The sequence below is a fragment of the Sceloporus undulatus genome, chromosome 1 (assembly GCF_019175285.1).
Source record: "Sceloporus undulatus isolate JIND9_A2432 ecotype Alabama chromosome 1, SceUnd_v1.1, whole genome shotgun sequence".
Taxonomy (NCBI): domain Eukaryota; kingdom Metazoa; phylum Chordata; class Lepidosauria; order Squamata; family Phrynosomatidae; genus Sceloporus; species Sceloporus undulatus.
In genome coordinates, this window is record NC_056522.1 from 58,392,200 (window position 1) to 58,418,232 (window position 26,033).

Here is a 26,033-nt window from a genome sequence, read left to right on the forward strand (position 1 = left end):
ATTTGTAGAAGGGGTTTGCCATTGCCTACCTCTGAGGTTGACAGAATGTGACTTCCAAAAGATCACCCAGTGAGTTTCCATAGCCAAGCAGGGATTTGAATCCACATCTCCTGGAATTCTAGTCAAACACTCACACCGCTATACCCCAGTGGCTCAACAGAAGAGATAGGTTTCAAATACGACAAAAGGAAATATTTTCAATAATCCTAAAAATTTATTTACATTCTTAGAAACACTGAAATTAAAAATATGAAATGCTGATTCTTATCTCTTTGTTAGAGTATAAATAAATGTTAAATGTCTGCAAACAAAGCAATTCTATTTTTTCCCTAAAATACATTTACTATATTTACAGTTTCAACTAATAATAGGAATTAATCAAATTTAATGTTATAAACCAAACAGTTGAAACCATCCAATCACTGTTGATAGTTTTCTTTGTACAGAACATGAAAAAGATATTTCACCTTGAAAACATTATGTAGTTCTGCTCATGTGTATGAAAACTGATGTTAAGTCCAAATATACACTTGAATCCAGCCATCTGAGGGAAAAGGTTAAGAAAGCAATTAGGATTTTAGGGAACTAAATATTGATAGTATGCAGAATTCAAATGGGTTCTTGATAATTAGCCAATTGCATATGCATGTGCATTTCTTCATTGTTCATCATCAGTACAGTCATTCACACTTATATCCAAATGTGTCTACAATGAAGTCAGAAAAAGCTTTTCAATCAATATACCAGTCCATAAATGAATAACGTTACAAAAGTTGCAAAAATAACATTTAAACTTAAATAGAAATGTAGTGTATTTTCATTTATGTAGAATTCTTTTCTCAAATATACAGTATGCCTTTTTTTGTTAAATAATAACAAAATATAGTCAGAATCTTATAGCTGGAAGGCCCTTTGTTATGCACTGTTCAGATCACAGTCACTCTAGGATTACATAGCAAGTGCTGTTTTTAACGAGACCATTACCGCCAAAGTTTTTGTAAGTGGATTTATGAAATAATACAAAATGGGTTTGTGCATATGTTGTTCAAGTAATCATGGGATATGATTAACAGTGTTGGATTGTTGTTGGATTCTTAGAAATGAAAACTATATGCACTCATAAAAGATGCATATATACCAAGCTTTCCAAGATTTTAATTTTACTAAAGGAGTTGAATTTGTAGGGCAATATGCAGGAAAAAGTTAGAGCTAGCTCTTATAAGATTAGTATGTCGAGAGATCTTGTACTAACTGAAAGAAAGCAGTTGGCAGCATGAGCTTTCGTAGACTCCAGTCTACTTCCTCAGATGCTTTTAGTGGGCTGTAGTCTGTGAAAGCTCATGCTGCCAACTTCTTTCTTTCAGTTAGTCTCAAAGGTGCTACAAGATCTCTCTACATACCAATTCTATAGACTAACACAGCTATATTTTGAACTCTTTTAAGATTGTGATCCTGAACACTGATAACATGAAATAACTTCAACTGAAATAAGGTCATGTTTTAATATCTACATATTGACTATTTACTATGCAACTTTTAAACATTACAATAATGGTTTTATTTGGCTTAGAGAATTAACACAAACTAACTTGGTCCTTGTTGTAATTTAGTGATAAACTATAGCAGAATGTTAGTCAGAAAAATAACAAATACTGTTTCCATTTAATTAAAATTAATTCTTTATTTTAAATAGACTTTTTAGGACTCAATACAAATACCCTTTTTGCAATCTGAGTTGTAATGTATTAGCAAGTTTGCAAGACAGAGGTTGTGGGTTTTCCTCTGTCTCAGCTGTCCCAATTGTCAAAGGCTGACACACAGTTCAGGTCTAAACAACGCCCTTTAGCGCCCTTTTCACAAAAGGGTACAACATCAGACATATATAATCAAGAACAAAACTATAAATTTAGAGATGAATGCATGACAAGTTATCCAAGATTGTGAATGGAGATGTGCATCCTATTTAAATCCCACTTAAATCACACCCCACTTAAATCAGTAAAAGTTCTGACTGCATTCTTTGGCTGGTCAACTAGATGCACCTTCAGGATATGCTTGTGGCTACCAATTGAGCAGAATGATAGTTGGACATAATTCTACTTATATACACAAGTCCTTGACTGGATTGGGTTTTAGATCTATTTTGGAAAAGCTGAAACACTTTAAACAAATTATTACTTTAGTGATGCAACTTCTTGAAGTTCTTTTGTGGGTAAACTAATTTATACCAACAATATTGATGCCACTAATATATTTAGTTATCTTGGTCATCAAAATGTATATTTAAATTTGTGCATAATCAGTACCTGTCATTCTAATTTATCAAGTGTGGAGCCTTATTAAGGAAAATCAAAAGGAATAGCCACTTTAGGCTTTTGCAGCAATAACACAGATACCTTAAAGAGCAATTTATTATAGTACTGTATGAGCTTTCATAGCCTACAGCCCACTTTATTTTCCACAGTTTCCACATGTACTGTATGTCCTGAAATTCTGGATTACACTTCAAAAACCAGATAAAGTGGACTATAGACAATGAAAGCTCGCCCTGTAATAAATTTGTTAGTCATAAGGGTACCATGAGATCTTGTTATTAAGGAGTGCTCTTTTACCATAAAACAATATATGACCACACCCTGAACCATTAGGTCAGAAATGCAAATCAAGGTGTTATAAAACAAAGCAGTTTTGGAGAACCAATGTTTATTCCACTGTAAGACATTGTTCAGAATCATAACGATAATTTAATATTTTCTCTTCTATTATCACCACTACTGTAAAGCCAGATTAAAAAATTACTTTTTAAAGAGACTTCAAAAACAACATTGTAGAAGAATGTTTTCCTAGAGCACATACACAGTTGGTTCAGACACTTAGATCTTCCAATTATTATGTAATCTGTCAATCCTGTTAACAATTAAATATCATAAGCCTACTATATATAGATAAACATAAAATATTTTTTAAAAAATCAGAATTTATAAGTCAACAGTCAAATCAAGAGTGTTCAAGGCACCACATTAAATGTCATGTCTTGATTACCAGACTGAACAATCATCCCAAAACTAATTCAAAAATACATCTATAGAATCTGTGCTGAATACATGAAACTTTTGAACTATCACCAGTAACTGGAATTCCACTTCAGTTTAACTTATCAAATGGCCCTAGTGCTTTTGGCACAGGTAACAAACTCGTGCAGTTCTGCAGTTTCAGATTATAAATACACAATGTTCTTTGTTCAATAGAAATCTGACAAATCTTAAACCTAAAACTCTGTTATAAATTTTTACTGTAAGTAAAACTGCTTAAATATAATACACAGATATATTTAGATTACCATCGAACCCCTGACAGCCAGATATGACAAAGTCTCTTGCAGTTGTTGTCTCAATCAGGTGACTCCACCAACCTTCATAGTGAGCAAGACATTTTTCCTGTCCAAATCCAATATAGCAGATCACACTCCAGTATACAAGGACAAAAAATAAATGTACAATAGAAAGATGGGGTAGATCAAGAGAGGCTTCTTAGTTTTAAATTCTTCTCCAACTAATAAGGAAGCAGCACTGTATGCAGCCCAAAAGACTCCAAAAAGCTGACAAAGATAAAAGGGTAAAATGTTATCACACAGAGGCCCCCAAAATTACAACAAAGCATCATTAAGATGTAGAACAAATACATGAGATTCTAACTTAACCACAACTACCCGAAACCAAGGTTTGTAAGTTAGTGGAGCTAAGCATCAGAGTTTTCAAACCTGGCAAGTGAGGCATTGTTTGATTACAGAAATTGAAGGCCTGTTATGCAAGTATTTCATAATATAATCTCCTCATATTAGTACCTCTGACAGTTTCCATCCAGTTAAAAAAAAGAAAACCAAGTTGAAATCACTTTCATACAACAGTTCTCGTGACTTTTCTATATCAGTGAAAATAGCTGACGACTGGAATGGGGCTAAACTGTACAGAGAATATTTTAAATTAAATTCTATTTTTAAAAAATTACATCAGAGATATAAAACATTTCGGCTATAGTCCGCCCTTCTTCAAAATAATTTGCCTTTATACAGATTGAGCTTCCCTAAACTGGAAATCTGAAAATCTCCAAAAAATCTAAGACATTTTGCTATCAGCCACATGCTTCCACCTTTGAGGAAGTGGCTGCGATAATCCTGTTCATATGCCTCTCAGATCCTCAGTCTCTCTCCAGCTCCACATCTCATACACAACATAAGTGGCGAACCAATGAGACATGAGCCTGGAGAGAGATGCAAAGGTCTGTGAAATGGCAGGAGGCATGGATTTGTGCTGAACACTCTGCTTGGATTCCTGCCATTTCACAGATATTTAGCCTCACAAATACAGTAGTACTATTCTACTGGTGCTATGTATATATAAATAAGGATATTCCAATATCTGAAAAATGAAACAGTTCTTGTCCCAAGCATTTTGGATAAGGGGTACTCAACCTGCATAGAATCATAGAGTTGGAAGAGACCACAAGGGCCATCCAGTTCAACCGCCCCTGACATGCAGGAAATCACAATCAATATACTGTAATCTAAATTGAATGCAAACAAGTTAAAGCTTCATTTATCTTCTCAGACCAAGCTTAATTTGTTTGACTTAAGGCCAGATTTTCCAGGAAAAAATTCAAACTTCTGAGGCCAAGTATTGCAATTATGATACACATATTCACATACACATATCTTGATTTATTTTAATGTCTGAACCTGAATCTATCAACAAACTACTGTTTGGGACCTACAATGCAAGGTCCAAAGCCACAATCTGGAAACAGCTTGCTAATCAGTTTTTCAAAGACACAAATTACAAACTAGCTTGGCCACTGCTGTACTAAAAATGCTGATGCACCCCAGATACAGGAATGAATTTATGAAATTAGGTTCCAGGCAGATGGAACACAAAACCAAGAAGGGAGCTCAAGCCTGATTGATTTATCTGTTCTATGGAAGTTTGGACCTACAGTGTGCCCTTTTTTATGCAGGGGATCCGTTCTGGACCCGCCGCCCCCCTCCCACATAAAAAATGCATATGCTTGAGCCCCAATGAAAGTAATGGGGCTTGTGCATGCGGCGGCGGCATGGCAGCGCCACGGGTGCATGCTCCATTAATCGTATGACACGGGCGCACTGTATAACCAATGCAACATTTTAAACTGGGAAATGACAGGAATGAATAAGAGGGATGGAAAGAGGGTGTGAGAGCATTTGGAAGGGATGAAATTTATAAATTGGGACCAGATTGAGATGGAAGGGAGGAGGAGGAGGAAGCATTTGCAAGCCAGGGATGAAAATTTTAAACCAGAACCAGAGTGAGTGAAGCAGATGCAGCAATCTGATGCTTATCTGTGCTCAGGTATAGAATCATAGAGTTGGAAGAGACTTAGCTGTTTAAAGTATTGAGGGTTTTTTCAGTGAGGGAGGGGTTCAAGAGGCTTAGGAGCCATACTTTGCACACTCCTCCCATAAATATATATCCTTATGTTTTTCAATGGTAAGAGTCCCCATTAAAATTTATTCATTAAAATTTGTGGCAAATAAAATAAATATCTTAGATATCAGTAATATCCTTTGGGATCTGCACCTAACCATGTTTTTCATGCAAGTCCTATTATTATTAGAGCACAGTTTACTATAACAGTAACTTTTTAAGGAATGCAGCTATCACAGTATAGCAGAACTTATTTATCAGGATAGTCTGGGAATCCCAATATTTTCAGAGGTACACACAATTTAAAATGTTAAGATGGGAAATCTCATCGAACAACCGAATACCTCCATTAACACAGTATTTTAGCGTGAAAGTTTGGTGGTAGTGGTGGGGAGAAACAGAAGGGGGGGGTAGAGTGGAATGCCTGAACTGATAAAATGGGTAGACATAACCCTTTTTCTTTGTCTTTTGTATAAAGAAACCACAATTCACATCAAAATTCTGCCATGAATATCAGCTTAATTTCAAAACCTGTTTGCCATGTGTAAGTAGGAACTGCCATTCAAGACACAATTCTTACAGAATTCACTGCCTGGTTCTTCAGATCCTGTCCTTTATTTTCTACCCTTAGAGCATACTTATATTTGCAAAAAGCACCAAACCACAAGAGATGCATGCCATGTCCAAGCACACAGAGGTACATCTCCAGTTTTGGTTACAGCAGAAAATAAAGTCCATTCCTTTAATGAACCTGGTCATCGTATTCTGACACTTTTTTTATAAATGGAGAAAATGGACTAAACTTCAGAGGAATGAAATGGTATATTTTAATATATGGAGCAGGGGTAGGCAACCTACGGCCCGTGGGCCGGATCCGGCCCGCCGAGGCCTTCCCACCGACCCCTACGCAGTCCTGCCTCCAATCGCCCCCGTTTTTGCACCGCTCTGGGCACCATTTTGTTTTTCAAAATGGCAGCCGAAGTCTCGCGAGATCTCAGGATGGCAAAGGTCACGCGAGATTTCACCACCATTTTGAAAAACAAAATGGCAGCGGCCCTCTAGGAGGCCTGGTGCAGCCCCTGGAGCACTCCAACAGGGCTCTAGGGGCTGCAGTGGGCCTGCAGCAGGCTCCACCTCGCCCTCCGCCCTCCTCCTGCCTAAGAGCAGGGAAAGGAGGAGAAGGCAGAAGGAGTACAGAGCGAGGGAGAAAGGGAGCCAGGGCCACAGCCACAGCAAGGCGAGAGGTTGGTTCATTGGGGGAGGGGGTTAGCTGAAGCAAAATCCCCTCTCAGCACCTTGTGGCTTTTGGGGTTGAGACTGTGCATGCTTGCTACCTTTAATTTTGAATTGCATTTTAGTAATTTCCATGCTTGTAACTTGATTATTATTACAGTATTATTTTTACTTGCCCTGGGTGTTCTATCTGCAAACTTCCCTCTCAGCACCTTGTGGCTTTTGGATTGAGACAGTGTGCATGCTTGCTGCCTTTAATTTTGAATTGCATTTTAGTAGTTTCCATGCTTGTAACTATTATTATTATTATTATTTTCAGTTGCCCTGTGTTCTATGTGCAAAATCCCCTCTCAATGAGAAAGAGGAGGAGGAGGAGTGTGACTTTCCAAAGTGCATTTCTGTGTATTTTTGGTGCATTTATTGCTGAAAGGTCTGCTGTAACAATGATAGTAGTGATGATGATGATGCTTCAGTGGAAGCTCCACCCCTGGCGTGTGGCTCCGCCCCTGGAGGGTGGAAGCTCCACCCCCAGCATGTGTCTCTATCCCGGAGGGTGGAAGCTCCACCCCCAGCATGCGGCCCCGTCCCTGGAGGGTAGAAGCTCCACCCCCCCCGGCTTCGGCCCCCCAGTTGTCTGCGGGAGAGCAACCTGGCCCCCGGCTCAAAGAGGTTGCCTACCCCTGATATAGAGCATAATCCTCTTACCAAAAATACTGAACTTACTTTTATTAGCGTAGAAACAACTTCAAATGATCCAACCACCAGAAGTACAGGTGCTATTACAATAAGAGGAAGTAAAGAATATCCAATAACTCCAAGAACTTGACCATATGCTACCTGAAAATTTGAGAAGATGTTAACAGACATTATTTCCAATAACTCATACTATTTATCAAAAGCAACAAAGACCATAATAATAATAATAATAATAATAATAATAATAATAAATAGTTTATTTATATCCTGCTTTTCCAATTTTTGATCAAAGCGGCGTACAAGTTTAAGTAAAAAAAACATCAAGATAAAAACAATTAAAACAGTATCTAAAAACAGTCACAACCTTCAAATGACTGCTCAGTATTGAGCCCAGGAAAGCAACTTTAAAAATGAAAAAATGACTACTTTTAAGATGTTTTATTAAATTAGTCCATATAAAACAATCACAACCTCACCCTGGGCCAGAGCAGACTGGCAAGAAAAAGAAGCTCCTGAAAGCTGTGTCAAAACCTCGCTGTTCACCCAGCCCACACCTAATTTGACCCAAACGGCTGTCCACACAGCATCAAGCCATGCTGTGTGATTTTTTTTTTGCCACCTGTCCACTATTCATACACACCATTACACAAACACACTACCAGTGATCTCCAATTACTTTGCTCTTCCTGCCCAGATGCCATTCCATTAGACACCCACCCATATGACTGGCTACACAGTTGCACATGTGATGCGCCACTTGTACAGTGCACTGGTGCATCAGTATGTCCAGTGGCAAAGAAGAAACATGGAGCCCCCCCCACATACCCCCTTCACCCCATGCCATTGTTGGACTGTGTGGTTTGTATATGTTGTATTTATATCCATTGCATTATTGGCAATAACGTTTTTGCTTTGACACAGTCCTGCATTAGTGCTGGACTGCTTAAATGCTGGTGCGAAGATGCACATTTTCTGCTTTGAGTCAGAGTACCCTAGTTTCTTTTTGCTCCAGTTTTTTAGCTCCAGCGTGTGCTTTGTTTCACTTCCCAACCACTTTTACCTCATGTGTCATCTAAACCCACCTTCAAAGCAGCTGGAAGCCCCTTATTTTGTCCCCTTGTCTACTTTGCCATAACACCTCATGACTCCATCAATTTCCAGTCTCCCTATATATTTACCATCCCAATGTAATGTCAGCTGTTTATTATTATTATATTTATTTGTATCCCATTCTTTTCCAGAGGTGGGACTCAGAGTGGCTTCAAACATTAAAAAACAATACAGTTAAAAACATAGAAAAAAGTACATTAAAAAGGAAATTATTACAATATTAAAACAGTTATTAAAAGAATGGCCTGTTACAGACAGCCAAAATAAAGCTGCTTCGAGTCACAGTGGAGATATGGTGTTTCAATGATGCATGCGTCCTAAGAGTCCAGAACCCACACCAAAGCCATGCTCCAGCCCTAAGGACTGGAGCATGGCTTTGGTGTGAGTTCTGGACTCTTAGGACGCATGCATCATTGAAACACCATATCTCCACTGTGACTCGAAGCAGCTTTATTTTGGCTGTCTGTAACAGGCCAATAAAACACATTTTTAAAAGTTAAAACTATACATATAAAAATGTATCAAAATTTTTTGAAATGGTACAACACCCTAGCCTGTCTTTATAACTACTGTATTCCTTAAAAGCCTGAATGAACAGTTAGGTTTTAACCAGCCGGCAGAAGGTCATCAAGGAGAGAGCCATTTTGAACTCACTTGGCAGGGAGTTCCAGAGTCTAGGGGCAGCCACCGAGAAGACGCTCTCTCGCATCCCCACTAACCATGCTTGGGATGGTGTTGGGACAGAGAGAAGGGCCTCTCCAGAGGATCTCAGAGTCCAGGCTGGTTCATACAAGGAGATACAGTCTGCCAAATAGTGTGTACCTGAGCCCCTACCAATAAAAGTATAGTGTCTAGATTAAAAGAAGTAATAGTGCCACTGTATTCTGCTTTGCTCAGGCCCCACCTGGAATACTGTGTCCAGTTCTGGGCACAATTCAAAAAGAGAAACTGGATTGCGACCAAAGGAGGGCGACTAAAATGATGAAGGGTCTGGAAACCATGCCCTATGAGGAACAACTTAGGGAGCTGGGGTTGTTTAGCCTGGAGAAGAGACAATTAAGAAGTGATATGATAACCCTGTTTAAACATTTGGTGGGATGTCATATTGAGGAGGGAACAAGCTTGTTTTCTGCTGCTCCAGAGAATAGGACCTGGAACAATGGATGCAAGCTAAAGGAAAAGAGATTCCATCTCAACATTAGGAGGAACTTCCTGACAGTAAGGGCTGTCCGACAGTGGAACAAACTCCCTCAGAGAGTGATGGAGTCTCCTTCTTTGGAGGTATCTAAGCAGAGGCTGGATGGTCATCTGCCAGGTATGCTTTGATTGAGAGTTCCTGCATGGCAGAGGGCTGGACTGGATGGCCCTTGTGGTCTCTTCCAATTCTATGATTCTATACCAGGGCAATTAATTCTGTATTCCACATTTTGTAAATCATGGTTGATACCATATTGTTGAATTAAACCAATAAGAGAGATCAAGTATTAGTTTCCAAGGAATCTAAGAGCCCTTTTTAGGGCACTTTTTACTAGGTGATGCAACTCTGAAAAGTTACATGGATAGAAATAATTTTAAAGTAATTCAAATTGGGCTTTCAAAAAACAAGTTAGTTTTCACAAAATTCTTACCTCTCCTCCAAGAACTCTGGCCAACAGGAAGATTGTCAAGGATCCAAATATCCAAATAGTTATGATCCAGGATACAACCTTAAAGAAATTTTAAAAGAATCTAATTACTACTATCCTTTGTATATATGAAGAACTACTAAGTTTGACATGATGATGAAGGGATGCAGTTCAGCTAATTTTGTAAGCTGTCAACTTTTAAATTCAAATGAAGAAAGAAAGAAATGAATGAATGCACTGTCCTTAGGGGAAATGTCACGGCTGAAATCCAGTCATATAATCAAGTGCACACAACTATGTGGGCAAACTCCCTTAAGTACTTGCACACTTCCAGCTTTATAGTCACAAAAGAAATGTGAATACATGTGCATACATGATTTTGAACTGAAGCCAAAAAACAACTGAAGGATGCATGCATGCTGGAAAAATAACCCGGTTTGGCACCACTTTAACTGTCCTGGCTCAAGGCTATGCTCTGGGCCCCACAACAAACTCCATCTCCCAGTATTCCATAGCCTTGAACCAGACAAAGACTTAAAATGGTGCCAAACTGGGTTATTTCTCCAGTATGGAAGCAGCCTTCAACTGTTTCTAAATATAAAAAGAAAACAGACTCTTACTAAAGGCTACTTAGTAAAGTTAGGACTCGTGGTTTAAGAGAAGGCTTAAGAGAACTAATTTGTAATTAGTTAAACAGAAAAAATAGGAAGAAAAAAGTGGGATTTGTCAAGACTGCATTAGGACTAGTGGTATTTAATTTGTTAGTAAATGATCTGGAGTTGGGGTAAGCAGAGAAGTGGCTAAGATGGCATGGAATTATTCAGAATGGAGTCATATGCAGGATACAAAATGGTATTTTTTTAAAAAAATTAAAATTTGATTTTCATTATATTTGATTTTTTGAGGAATTGTAAGCTGCACATTTCTATTAAATATCAGCTATGTTATTTTTTTTCTATAAAGTGGATATAAGGACATTAGTTCCACAAATAATCTGTACAGTAAGTTCTGCTATAGCATGTGTTTCTGCAATACAAATGGGCAATCACACGATTAATTAATAGAAGAATGCTATTTGCAGAATGCAAATTTTTAATTGGCTACAGCATTACTCCCATCTCAAGTATTCAAAATTTGTCAACTGGCACCTTTCAGCTATTAAGCAGGAACCCCACATTCCCTCATCTTAGTTCTCAGTTCGTCATCCATGTAAGTGTTCAAAAGTGTTCCGTAACTTTCACTGCAGGGAGGGATAAGGCAAGCAGAGAGAGATGAGGACCAAAAGCCAGCCTATTTATCGCCTCTCAATTGCCACAGCATCAACTCCAACACCAGTTGCCAAGAAGGAAGAGTGCCGCCAGCTCCTCTCTTGTAGTTTCCATCTAATGTCATCAACCCAAGCTAGCCCTTCCACAAGATAATTTCTCGGGCTTGCTGAATGCTCACCACCACCCCTCTCTTTCTATTTCACTTCATCTCCGGTCAAAGTCTTTCTCTTCTCCCCTTCCTCCACACCAAACTCTGGTCACCTACTGCCATCACACACATTTCATTTAGACCATTCAGATGAAATGTTGCCTCCCAAGAATTACATCTCATTCCACACCTCTTCTTCCTTTCCTGCATGCTAGTCTTAGGTTCTCAGAAGCAGCAGCAACAATAAAGTTACATCTCCTCATATTGCAGGAGTTGGTGTTTGTCTGAGGCAAATAGTTGTATTCCTAAAAAGCCCATGTTATAGTAATCTGTGCTCTATAAATAACTAGATTTCAAAGAAAATATAAGATTAGGTGCAGATCAAAAATAGTACTCATAACTATAGTAGCTATTTATTTAACTTACCACAAATTTTAATCTGGGGAAAAAAATAAAATCTCCTGAGTCTCAGAGGTTTCTATCCCTACCTGCATATTTGTTGGCTACTGCTACCACCTCCACTACTGCACAGATACACATCAGTAGTTTTGATATAACTGTAAAGCTGATCTGAAGTTATTCTAAAAATGAAACCATTTACAAAATGGTTGTTAAATATTAAGATTATATCAGCAAGAATGGCTTTACTTCGCGAACGAAGATTCAGGAAGGACTCATCCCGCGTTTTCTACAAGCGCATTGATGACTAAAAAGGCCAATCCGAGATAAGCAAGTCCAGGGGGGGATCACATTATTGAGTCTGAATTTTATTTCAATCATTATTTAAATCACAATGTAAATCACTACTCAGACTCAATTTAAACTATTTAAATTTAAATCAAATCCACCCTGGCAAGGCCAAAGTAACATGTGCAATACGCATATTGTAGGAAAATGAGATGTCAAGTCTGTTCTAAAGAATAAAACAGTGTAAATACTCTAGTCAGTTGTATAGCAGAATTGTTTAGTTGTCAAAATTGGCACTATTATGCCAAAAACATATGTAATTGTGTCAGTGGGAAGCTTGACTCAAACCAGGAATGGGGAACACATGATCATCTACTGGAAGTTGGCCTGCAGTTCCCCATCATCCTTCTCTATGCTGGTGAGGATGATGAAAATACATCTAGGGGAAATAGTTGTATTCCTAAAAAGCCTGCGTTACAGTAATCTGTGCTCTCTAAATAACAAGACTTTGGGGGGGAAATAAGGTTAGGTGCAGATCTCAAAAATAACTAAGCTATCTATTTAAATTACCACAAATTTTAATCGGAGGGAATACAATCACCTGGGTCTCAGGAGTTTCTCTGCCTGCATACATATTTGTTGGCTACTGCCACCACCTCCACCTCAACACAGATGTGTTCCTCGCCTCATTTAAAGGCTTATACAGTGGTACCTCGGGTTACGAAATTAATTCGTTCCGCCGCCGCTTTCGTAACCCGAAAAGCCTTCGCAAGCCGAAAACCCATAGGCGCTAATGGGGAAAAGCCGCGTTTCGTGCGAAAAAGCGCCGAAAAGCACCAAAAAATTTTTTCGTAACCCGAAAAAACATTCGTAACCCGGAACAGTTATTTCCTATGGGATTTTTTCGTATCCCGGAAATTTCGTAACGTGGGTATTTCGTATCCCGGGGTACCACTGTACTTTAAAAGTACTTACATGTTTTAAAAGAAATTTAGTAGTTTTAGAGAATGTCTGTTCATTGCTGCTAGCCATGATAATTTATGGTATTTCCAGGTTCAGATACACCATATCACTGCATAGCAGTTCCTGGAGTACAAAAGCAGGAAAGAACTATTGCCTCCAAGCACTGCATGCAGACCTCTTGTAAGTTTCTGACTGGCCACCACAGGAAACGGAATAAAGGATGGTATCATTCCAGCAAGTCTCTGCTAGGCAATTTTTATATTCACCTAAATCCATCAAGGAAGAGATACTGCAAATATACTTGTGAACGTGTGTCCCCATGCACACTTCAATCCTCTTCCAGACACCAAAGAATTGGATAAATGTGGCTTTGGGCTTAAACAGAAAACCATATTCCAGAACTGAGCCACAAGTTATTACTCACAGCGATTACCTATAGCTGGAACTACACCAGAATATTCAGTCTGCAACATTTATTCTATTACCACCTGGGGAAAAACAGACTAAAAGTAAAGCAAGGCTTACAAAGTTTACAACATGCAATGAAGAGCTGGAGGAGGAGGACAGTACAGTTGTTTTTAATGTCCAGGAGAAGAAACTATATCTGCAGCATGCTACAAGAACAAAAACAGATGCAGTAGTAGCAATGCTAGGTGAATAAGAACCAGGGAGGGGAGAGGTTCCAACATTTTATTTCCAAGTAGTTTACCTACTTTATGTATAAAATGTGTACAGGATAAAGAAATACCCTTTTCATCTGGTAATTAATATAAGACCGCTCATAGCATAGCTCTTTACCCACCTTGAATTGCCCATATAATGAGATCATTGAGAAGAACAGGACAACTGCCAGAGGACCCCAGAAGTCAGGATTATCTCTTACTACTTGTCTGTTAAATCCAAGGGAAGGCATTGGCATCAAGACACACCGGATTTTGTAGTATATATCCTTCAGATCAATGTCTAACTCCTCCCTAAAGGTACAAAAAATAGGATGTTCATAATTTGCCTCTAAAATTATTTGACCACTAGGAAAGGGAACAAAAATTGCAAAGTATTTCCAATGTATATGTATACAGAACTTTCAGACATGTTTGTATTCTAGTTACATTAGCCTGGTTCACACTGGCACTAAATCATGATTCAGCACTATGGACAAACCTCCACAAGACCGAGCAAAGAATCATGTTTGCATGCTTCTCCACCCTTACCATGTGATGAGGAGTACTTCTGCTGAGGTAAGTGAAGTATTAAAGAATCTTGATTTAACACTAGATTTAGGGTTGCCATAACCCGGCTGCAACCGGGTTTTTCCCGGTTTTGGCGGCACCTGCCCGGTCACGGCATGGGTGCAGCCAAAAACCGAGAAAAGCCCGGTTGCAGCGGGGTTGCTAGGCAACCCTCAGGGCCTCCCTGCCCTCCTCCTCCTTCACCGCGCATGGCCGCGCGGAGGAAAAGGAAGGCAGCGAGGCCTGGGGCAGAGGAGGCTGCAGGGAGGCGGCGCCTCTTGGGCGCAGCCTCGCCAACCTCCCCTCCTCCCTGCAGCCTCCTGCCACCTTCCTGGTCTCCGCGGGGGCCAAGAAGGAGGCGAAGCCCCGGCGATTGCCGGCGCTCTCCCCGCCTCTTTTCTGGTCCCGCGGGGGCCAGGAATGAGGCGAGGCCCTGGCGATGGCCGGTGCTCTCCCCGCCTCTCCTGTCCCTGCGGGGCCAGGAACAAGGCGAGGCCCGCGATGGCGGCGCTGCTCCCCACCTCCTTCTGGTCCCTGCGGACCGGAACGAGGCGAGGCCCCGGCGATGGCCGGCGCTCTCCCCGCCTCCTTCCTGGTCCTTGCGTGTGGCCAGGACGAGGTGAGGCCCCGCGATGGCCAGCATCCCCCCGCCTTCCTTCCTGGTCCTGCGGGGACAAGAAGGAGGCGAAAGCCCGGCCATCGCCGGCGCTCTCCCGCCTCCTTCCTGGTCCCTGCGGGGGCCAAGAAGGAGGCGATGCCCCGGCCATCGCCACGCTCTCCCCGCCTCCTTCCTGGTTCCCTGTGGGGGCAGGAACGAGGCGAGGCCCGGCGATGGCCAGCGTTCTCCCTGCCTCCTTCCTGTCCTGCGGGGCCAGAACAGGCGAGGCCCCGGCGCTTATGGCGGCGCTCCCCCGCCTCCTTCTGGTCCCTGCGGGGTGCCAGAAGTAGGCGACGCCCCGGTCATCGCCACGCTCTCCCCGCTCCTTCCTGGTCCCTGCGGGGGCCAGGAATAGGCGAGGCCCCGGAGGCCGGCGCTCTCCCCGCCTCCTTAGTGGGGCTTTCCCCCTCGCCGTTGCTCCGCTCCCGCCGCGCATTCGCGAGGGGACAATGTAGGACAAATTCAAATGCAGACACATTTTTGTGTGTCCTAACATTTGAAAATTTTGTCCTACATTCCCCGGTTTGGAGGTCCGGCACTATGGCAACCCTAACTAATTCAAATCAAGATCTTATTTTAAATAAACTTTAAGACTTTAACAAACAAGCCTCATTTTCGCACACCATTATGTTTAGTAAAACAAAATGGATTCTAACCAAGAAATATATTCAGGGTAACCATGTTGGCTATAGCAAAGTACAGTAACATCCAAAATTTTACAAAACAGTGATACCTTTTATTCAGCCATAAAAACACACTTATATGACACAAGCATCAAAGTTCCACTGGCTCCTTTGGCCAGGCAAGGTTTTAAAATCATTCAAGGTGGGGGGGACTGACATTTTAGTCACAGGCCTGCATTTTATCAAGTGTTGGTGGTTTGTGAGTTAAGATGGTATGGAGGGATATCTATGTAGGCAGGCCACTGCTACTCCTGGGCCGTGGTACTGGGAGACAAGCATTTTAAAGGCCAGGAAATAAAATTTAAATTCCATTAGCAACACAAAAAAGTTACTTCATTTGCAATCTGGATTCTCCAGTCATTTGTAACATGGCAGAAGGAATGCAGCCTGCCTACAGATATTCCTCACCATCTGAACATCAACAACAACTTCTTGACAAAATGCAGCGTGACTAACATCATCCGCCCCCCCGCCCCTATGATTTTAACATCTTGCCTAATGAAGTAGACAGTGGTGCTTTGGATAAAACCAGTTTGGGAGCCTCCTTAATTGCACATCCTTTTACTAGCATGACAGGGGGGTTTCTGCTATTGACAGCCTCATATGTCTTTCCCACTCCGCCTTAAATCCTGCCCTCCTTACCCTATGCCCTACCCAGCAGGACGTTGGGTTTTTAAAATTTATAAATGTAATGCAGCAATATGGCAGTGTATGTTAGTGAAACGAAAGATGAAAGAAAGTGAAAGAAAGAAAGAAAGAAAACCACCCAGTTTGGAAATAGTGCAGGATGGGGAGGAGGAGGGAGAAAACCGGCCCAATCTTGGAACTGCCATGGGAGGAACGTATCACACCTGAGGAGTAATTGCACAGCAGAATGATTGGGCACTTATTGATGGATTTTCCACATCAATGAAAAGATGTGTTCTAACCACACTTTGTAGGCACAGCAGCAATGGATTGGAGGTGACTTCATGCAATAAGTATTGCCAAGGGCACTATTTTCCAACTTTAATTGCAGACTGAAAGCCAGGTATGATAAACTTCTCGGTTAATTTCTAAAACAAGCCAGTTCAGGGCTTGGATTCACAAAATGGCTAGTTTTGGTTCAAAACCACTTTTCCTTTTCAATATGTATTCCAGCTTTGAAGATGATGATAATAATGAGCACACATTCACTGAAAGGGAAACTCAACTTTCACTTTAGTGCTCCTTCTAGACATAATGGGAGAAGTAGCTTGATGCCTTGCTCAAGACCATCCCAGATCATCCAGGTAGTATAAAATTGTAGATTAGTGAAAGCCATTGTTAAATTAATGACAATATTAGAAAAAAGGTTTTCCTGGCAACCTCCCCTGCTGCCAGACAAGCACTATCACCTTTCAATACAAGCAAGACTACTAGTAACAAGGCAAATCCCAACTTATCCTAGGTTGCTGACAGCTAGATAAGCCCCAAGACCTATGTGCTAAGAACCTATTAGCTCTATGTTCAGCTGTTAGGCATCAGGAGAGAAAAGCATAGCGGGACACCTAGGAAGACAAGGCACAAACAAGTAACCTGGATCATGGCACTATAAAAAAGAGAGCTGTTCAAGGAAGCTCAAAAAGTTCAAGGTAGATAAATGTAAATGCGTCCATTTTAAGCAAATTATAAAAGCAAGTGGTCTATCATCTACCAACCGATGCTGTTGAACTCTAGCACCTGTCAGACATAGCCAGCATGGATAATGAAGATGGGGTTTGTCATCCAACAAACATGTGAAGTCACAAGTTTTCCACTTCTAAACTAACCTTTTTGCTAGTTTTTGTTTAAATGAACTTGTTTTTATATCATATTCATATACTGTTTCCATCAAGGTTTAAGATATATTCTAGTCTATAGTTATGACAGCTGGATTGAAAAACGTCTACATGTGTACAAAATGATGTGTTGTCCTGAATTCAAACTCTGTGTGTGTGTTTAATATGTGTATGGACATGGTGAGTATATTTGCATATATGTATAAAAATATTCCTCAACTGACATATGAATTACATGAGCAGCATCCTGTATTCAAATATCAGTCATTAGAACATTATTTAATTTGTACTTTTTAATTCACATCCTTGTTCATCCCTGATACCACACCTTCCTATAAAACAATCTATAGAGAGGGAATGAAAGTAACAATCTCTGTTTAATGCTTACTTACAAGAGAGGTTTATTATCTTCAGGATCATTATCTTCTACTTCTAAAAGCCAGCCATAGCCTCTTTGTCTCAGGAACGTAGTTGCTGTAGATTCTTTACCAAATTCCCCACTTCCTCCTCCAAGGTTGAGCTTCACATCTGGAGATGCTATTGAACCACTCAGATCTTGACAGGTAAAAGGACACAGTTGTGAGAAGCCAGCCAAGAAAACAGTCCTGCTAATCTGGAATATACAGCTGTACACAAGTCTTGGTACATCAACTCTTTATCAAAATCTTAAGGTGATCTAAAGATGTGACTTTTTTTTTTTGTCTTTCATACATGTGAAATGGCATATTAAAGATTTGTCATTTCACCTGGTAAAATATATAAAGTACACATACACACAGTATAAGATTTTTTTTAAAAACAACAACAAATCTAACCTATTGGGTATGGTCCTAAACAAAAGACCAGATAAACACAAGACCAGATAAATCCTTTTATAAATCAAAGATGGCAACTAAATTTGATGTGCCTCAGTTTCACATTAGTACATGACCTTAGAGGCCAACAAGTGGGGGCAAGGGAGCTTAACAACTGGGTTGGACACTTCCACTGCTGTAGATAGTCATGTGAACATCGTTCTTATAAAGTACTGCACAGTCATCCTTTCTAGAGGCCGTAACTGTCCCTGTCTAGACTGTATTCCATACTGCAGCAGCTCTATAAATCTGTGCAGTACAAAAGAAATTTTGGTATTAAAGTATTTCTTCTTTGGAACAAGGTGCCATACAATCACTCCAATCTGACAAATCAAACTGATGCAAACAGCATAACAGATGACCACAAAGATGTGCATCATGATGCTTTAGATCAGTGAGTCCCAACCTTTTCTATGCCCAACTCCTAGGAAATGTTTGTTTAAAGTTCACACCCTTCTTCATTTGCAAATGAGGAAGTCTAATTTCTAATTTTTAAACCACAAATTGAAACCACAAATACAATACAAATTTGAACCACAAATACAATATAATACTGTGGGTGAACAAACTGAACTTTAAAAAAATAATATTTTAACCCAGTGCATAAAATGCAAGTCTAAATTGAGCAAATGAATGATGACTTGTGGACACTCAAGGACACAGGCCACTCTCTGTCACACACCCTGAAATTCCATCTGACATCCCCGGTTGGGAAACCCAGCTTTAGATATTGTAGGCCATTAGAAATGTAGACCATTAGAACAGAGTGATTATTCATGATAGAACAGTCAGCCACTCTCAACTAGTAAACTGAGTGGAACTTATTTCTCCCTCAGTCATTACTTCACCCTATCACCTGAGACCAAATGTGCATGCGACTATCAGCCACATTAACTTTATAACCCAATCAAAATGTTACAGCTGCTCCTACATTAGCCTTCTCCAAGTCAGTCATGGACATTAAGATGGGTGATGGGAGTTACAGTCCATAACAGCTGGCCTAGAAAAGCTACTCTTCATGTAATGAAAATCTGTGCACACAAGCTAGCAATCTGTTTTAGGCCACAGCAAACCTACCCAGCTGGTCTGCCACATCCACATTCTCCCGTCATGCTTTTTATCCACTTGTTTGTTTATTCTTTGTGCACCACAGGGCCCTTCCAGGATGTTGATGTCTCAGATGAAACTAGCCAAGCTAGCAGCGCATGACCCAGAAACCATGACATAAGTTATGAATCCTAGGTCTGCCATAATCGAGATGTACTTATCTAATAACATCCCCACCCCAAATGGTGTTTAAATTTCCCCTCCCTCATTCAGTGTAACCTGTAAAGAAAAGTATTGTCCTTCTGTCCAATCCCAGGAAGAGCCCCACAGATGCTCTCCTGCCTTCCTTTGTTAGTGGTTGTCGTTGTTGTGTGCTTTCAGGTTGTTTCCAGTTTATGGCAATCCTAAAACTTGGCCATGAAACCCACTAGACTCTGGAAGGTTTCATGGCCAGGTTTTAGGATTGCCATAAATTGTGCATGGGCAAAATGGTCCCGTTCCCTCCTGGTTTTGTCTAGTTTAGATGATGCAGGCCAAAACCCCTGCACAATAAAGGCATGGATCCAGAGGATCTGGTCTGACCCCAGGGTCAAGCGCCTTGACCCTGAGGCAGCGGTCTCCAAACTGTGCTCTTTGAAGGATTTTGGACTTCAGCTCCCAGAATCCGAACTATTGGCCAACATGGCTGAGGCTTCTGGGTGCTGAAGTCCAAAATCTCTTGAAGGGCACAGTTTGGGGACCACTGCCCTGCGGTGAAGGTCTAAGAAACTCCGTGACACAATCAGGCTGTTCAGACAGGGCTCCCCCACCCCTTACCTTGCCTTGCCCAGATATGGACCCTCTGAGAAGCCCCAGTCACTCTGCCTGGCACAGAAATGGGTGCCTGCATCCAGGACCCTGTTTCTGCATCTCGAGGGGTGACTGCAGGGCTTCTCAGGCGACTCACACGCCGGCATGGTAAGGAGCAGCCCTGGCTGGGTCTGGGCTCAGGGCACCAACCCAGGGACTACGGAACCAGGTGAGCACCGGGTGCTATCCTGCCCTGTCTGCTCCGGTGGCCCTGGGAGACCTTGGGCAGGTCACCCTCTCTCAGGCTCAGAAATGGAGGACGCTTGGGACTCCCTCCCGGACAGGAGGCTGAGACGAAGGGCGTGCCCTGGGAAAGGAGGACCCTGCCTGGCCGCCGCCTGCCCTCTTACCGTCGGCCTCGGCCGAAGAGACGAAGGTGAAGTCCCCGTTGCCGGGCGCGTAGAGCGGAGGGGGAGGCGGAGGAGGCGCAGGAGGGGGCAGGTGCTGGGGGCCGGGAGGCTGCATGGCCGCCCGCGGAGGGGCCTCACTCGGGGGCCCTCGAAGGCTTCCTCGGAAGGAAGAGGAAGAGGCGAAACGGAGGCCCTCGCTCAGCGGATGCCTCCGCCAAGTGACAGGCGACACAGAGACCCCCTTCCCTATTGGGCCTCTGTAAAGCCTGCTTTGATTGGCTAGCAGGGCACACTCTTCCTATTGGCCGCCGCTACCGCCGCTGCTGCTCCCGCCTCTCATTGGCTGGAGGAGCCGCCTTGCCTCGTGATTGGTTGATTAATTGCCAGGGCCATGTGGGCGCTACCAATGGGAGAGTCGGAAAGGGGAGTTTTAACCCTCCCCCCGGTAGTGTTTTCTTGGTTTGTGCCATGGCCGCCCATTGGACAGTCTTTCCCATGATGCTTTGGGCTCTTGTGAGGTGGCCATAAAGGGAAAGCTGCTCTCACTCAGCTCCCAGAATCCCAGACCATTGGCCAAGATGGCTGAGGCTTCTGGGAGCTGAAGTCCCAAAACCTGGAAGGCCAGAGTTACTGGGAATCACTGAGGGAGATAACAGAGTGGGATTATACTGAGGTCACACTGCAGAAATCATTCAGTTTGAGACCCCTTTAACTTTAACTATCTTGGCTCAATGCTGTGGAATTCTGGGAGTTGTAGTTCCAGCTGTAGTGCCACAATTAACTACAGTTCCCAGAATTCCATAGCATTAAACCATGGCTATTGAAAGTGGTGTCAAACTGGGTTATTTCTGCAATGTAGATGCAGCCTCAGAGGCAGGAGGAGTGAAGATAGGTGGAAGGAACTTTAACAACCTAAGGTACACAAATGACACAATACTATTAGCAGAAAGCAACAAAGAGCTGGAACAACTGCTGAAGAAGGTCAAGGAGGAAAGTGCCAAGGCTTTATTAATGCTGAACATTAAGAAAACAAAGATAATGACCATGGAAGAGCTGCAAGAATTCATCCTAGACAATGAGGAAATCGAAATAGTCAAAGAGTTCCCATGCTTTGGTTCAAAGTTTGATCTGAACGGAGACTGCAATCAAGAAATCAGAAGGAGACTAGGACTGGGAAGGGCAGCTATAGGAAAACTGGATAAAATCATAACATGTAAAGATAAACAACTGAACATTAAAGTGAAGATTGCCCAAGCTGTGGTATTCCCCATCACCATGCCTGAAAACCATGCCTTATGAGGAAAGACTTAGGGAGCTGGGTATGTTTAGCCTAGAAAAGCGATGGTCGAGAGGTGATATGATAGCCTTGTTTATTTGAAGAGGTGTCACACTGAGGATGGAGCAAGCTTGTATTCTGCTGCTCCACAGACTAGAACACAGAACAGTGGATGCAAGCTCCAAGAAAAGAGATTCCACCTCAACATTAGGAGGAACTTCCTGACAGTAAGGGCTGTTCGACAGTGGAACACACTCCCTTGGAGCATGGTGAGGTCTCCTTCTTTGGAGGTCTTTAAACAGATGCTGGATGGCCATCTGTCAGGGATGCTTTGATTGTGAGTTCCTGCATGGCAGAAGGGGGTTGGACTGGATGGCCCCTGTAGAATTCTACAATTCTGTGCTTTGGTTTACGGATGCGGGAGCTGGATAGTGAAGAAAGAAGATAAGAAAATGTAGTGAGATGTAGTGCTGGAGATGAGTGCTGAGGATCCTGTGGACAGTCAAAAAGACAAATGAGTCCTAGAACAGACCAAGCCTGAAATCTCCCTGGAAGCCAAGATGACAAAACTGAAGCTGTTGTACTTTGGCCACATCATGAGGAAAAAATGAATAATTAGAAAAGACAATAATGCTAGGAAAGTTAGCAGCAGAAAGCAAGGAAGGCAACACGCCAGGTGGATAGATTTCATTAGGGAAGTCATGGGTCTGCATTTACAGGGCCTCAGTGGAAGATAGGGAGTCTTGGAGATCTCTCATCCACAGGTTCGCCGTGGGTCAGTCAACAAGAATAACAACAAATGATTTAGAAATCATGTTATCACAAAGCCTGCCAATGTGATTGGCATTATGATCTCTCGTAGTCCTGACTTCATTCAGATTAATTCATTCTGAAAGTTTAGATCCTCTTAAAGGTAAAGGTTTCCCCTTGACATAAATGTCTAGTCGTAACCAACTATAGGGGGTGGTGTTCATCTCAGCTACTAAGCCAAGGAGACAGCATTGTCCAAAGATGACTTCGGTAATCCTGTGGGTAGCATGACCACACCGAACACTGTTTACCTTCCCCCCAAAATGGTACCTATCTATCTACTTGCATTTGCATGCTTTCAAACTGCTAGGCTGGCAAAAGCTGAGACTAGTGGCAGGAGCTCATTTTGTCTTGCAGCACTTTAGCCGTGAACTGCCAACCTTACGACCTTCCGATCATCAGAATTGGTGTCTTAACCACTAATTTCATTTCATACATATAGGTATATTTAATACCTGTAACCCTTAGCATTTTAACCACTGAAAGGATAATAAAATGATAAGAGAAAATAGTAAAGCACATCATAGTAAAGCTTCCAAAAGAAATGCACAAATATTTAAAAACTAAAATGTATCTTGGATGCATCCTCTTACTTCCCTGAAAAGGAATTAAAGCTGAAGAAGGTCAATAATGTTTAAAACGCCTTTTCAAATCAAAATAATAAGTGCAGAAAAAAACATCAAATAAGAGGTAAAATATGCTCAAGACCTATTAGAACAGTGGTTCTCAATCTTCCCAATGCCGTGACCCTTTAATACAGTTCCTCATATTGTGGTGACCCCCCAACCATAAAATTGGTTCCTAAGACCATCGGAAATATGTGTTTTCCGATAGTCTTAAGCGACCCCTGTGAAAGGGTCGTTCGACCCCCAAAGGGATTGTGACCCACAAGTTGACAACTGCTGTATTAGAAAGTTTGATCAAAGTCCTGTAAGAGGCAACAAAATATGGAACAATCTTATTTGGAAGATTATTGCTCCTCCTACATTAGGATGCAGAAAAGATGGAGGGTGTTTATGAGAAATCGGCAATTAACACATTTGGGGTTTGGTTGACTACTCCCCAAGTGGAAATTTCTAGGAGGTGCATGAGCTGAACTGAGCTCCCTCCACCCCACAATAATGTACCAACATTAGCTCTGTCTTCCTCAGCCCATAGCAACAGACTGGGAATTCGCCCCCAATATTCTAATGATGAGGATGAAATTGACTCAGTTTTTATCTGAAATCCTTACTTACAGTGGGCCCTTCCTATACGTGGGGGATCCATTCTGGACCCAACCCCTGTCATGGGAAAAACCGCCTATGCTGGAATCCTATAGTACTAAGGGTTCAGTATGGTGTGGTATGGGAGGAGGTCAATGGGGGGTAACACTATTAGTTACTGCATTGAATGGCACCAACCTTAGCAACTCCACGGTAGGAATGTCTTTATAGCTTTCCTTCAACCTGTTGAAAAAGGCATTTCTATTTCTTCTAAAACTATGTCTTCAAATTTTGTAAAGATGTGTAACTATGTGTCAAACGTTGCTGTGGTAGAACAGGGAGATGTCACAATTTTCTAGAAGGGGAAACGAGCTCTTTTAGTTCACTTGACAATATAAAATTCTATTGGCTGAGGTAAGAAACGAAAACACACAAATCTCAGCTTGGGTTTATACATTCCCTGCTGATAGACCTGACCCTACTTATCTCCAGACTGGATAGGTAAAAAGCACTGCATATAAAGATGCTTTGGTTGGTGTAAAATTTGCTCATATCGATATGAAGTGCAAGTTATATGCGACACCATTTTTGTACAAATTGCAACAGGTATCAGTATATTTCTGAAACTTAGTTCAAGGCATTTCTTATACTTCTAAAGTTTTAAATGGTTTGGCCTTTCTCCAGTACACTAAGTTTCATACCACTTTCTCTGAAGATGCCAGCCATAGATGCTGGCGAAACGTCAGGAGTAAACTCTTCTAGAATACGGCCACATAGCCTGAAAAAAAAAACACAAAAAAATATTCATACCACTTTGTTTTTCAAAATGCCATTCTAGGAAATCCTGGAATTTGTGGCTTAGTGCAATTGTTTTAAAAACCAGAGCCAGTTTATTGCCAATGTAATGAGATCCACTCTCCCGACATGTGTCTTTTAGCAGCTCAGGGTACCCAGATCTCAGGGCAAGAACATTGCCTTGAAAAGTAAGTGTGTGTGTGTGTGTGTGTGTGTGTACACATACACGCACGCATGCATGCACACACACACACACACATATGGTCCCCTATTGTTAGATGTGGTGTTTTTTATTTTATTTATTCAGAGACAGCAGAAAAGGCATTTGGATTTATTTATTTAAAAAAAAAACCGAGAAGTACAGCAACAAATTCTGCAACCTCCCAGCACCCATTTGCCCAATTTGGATGAAGCAAAAGTGTTGGTGAGTACAAGAGTCAGTCAATGCAAGAGCCTATGCAATGGTTGCCCCACAGCTATGCAACTTCCTTCTGATTGAATTACACTAATAAAGACCTTGGATAAGTTTTTGAAAATGTCTGCTTTCCGGCTACCTTTCTTTGGGAATGTTGATAGTTTATGTGATTTTCAGCCATTTCCCTCTTAACAACTGTAAATCTTTCTGGTATGTGTAATTGTGTCTTTTATCTTTCTTCATGTGCCTCTTTCTGAGAGTTCAGTTCATAAATACTTTGCAGGGGTCATTCAGCTGTTTCTCTGGGTATGCTGCAACTGCAAGTCCTTTGTTCCTCCAGCTCCTTGACCCTCTATGACAGGGGTTCCCAATCTGGGGTTCCCACACCCCCAGGAGGGTGGTGAGATGGAATTTCAGGGGGAGCGACAAAGATGCCTTGTGTCCTTGGGTGACAAGTCATGGGTCATCACTCAATTATTTTTTTAATGAATTAGAAAATCTAATGGCTCAGTTTAGATTTGCATTTTATGCACTGAGTTAAAAGTTTTATTTTTAAGTTCAATTTGTTTACCCACAGTTTTGTACATGGTTTAAAAATTAGAAATATGACTTGTTCATCTTCAAATGTGATACTATTATTATTATGTTTATGTTTATTTATATTTCGCCTTCCTCCCACTACAGGAGCTCAAGGCGGCTTACAAATCACGCTCTCTTTATAGCACATGAGAACATTAGTCAAACATTTCTTAAAGGTGTGGGGCATAGAAAAGATTGGGAGACTCTGCTCTAGGAAGTGCTTGGGATTTTTTTTTAAACAAGGCAGTTAACATTTCACTGTAACCTACACTAATACTAAATGGATATTGCACAACCT

General features: G+C 41.5%; 1 protein-coding gene across 1 annotated transcript; it reads right to left on the reverse strand.

Moving 5' to 3' along the window:
* Window positions 1-689: 689 nt before the first annotated feature.
* On the reverse strand, window positions 690-20,898 carry YIPF4 (Yip1 domain family member 4). Its single transcript, XM_042477255.1, has 6 exons — window positions 20,656-20,898; window positions 17,948-18,110; window positions 13,989-14,160; window positions 10,124-10,201; window positions 7,413-7,526; window positions 690-3,598 (listed from the first exon to the last, which is right to left on the reverse strand). The coding sequence occupies exons 1-6, from the start codon at window positions 20,768-20,770 to the stop codon at window positions 3,461-3,463; spliced, it is 780 nt and encodes a 259-aa protein (XP_042333189.1). The 5' UTR covers window positions 20,771-20,898; the 3' UTR covers window positions 690-3,460.
* Window positions 20,899-26,033: the final 5,135 nt, after the last annotated feature.

Bases quoted from the DNA above. Each gene is read 5' to 3' on its own strand.
- YIPF4 (XM_042477255.1), bottom strand. From the start codon at position 20,770: ATGCAGCCTCCCGGCCCCCAGCACCTGCCCCCTCCTGCGCCTCCTCCG. The intron at 10,202-13,988 runs GTGGGTAAAGAG...AATTTCTTTAAG, and splicing joins CATTATATGGGCAATTCAAG to GTTGTATCCTGGATCATAAC. The intron at 3,599-7,412 runs GTAAGTTCAGTA...TATCTTTGTCAG, and splicing joins TTGTTTCTACGCTAATAAAA to CTTTTTGGAGTCTTTTGGGC.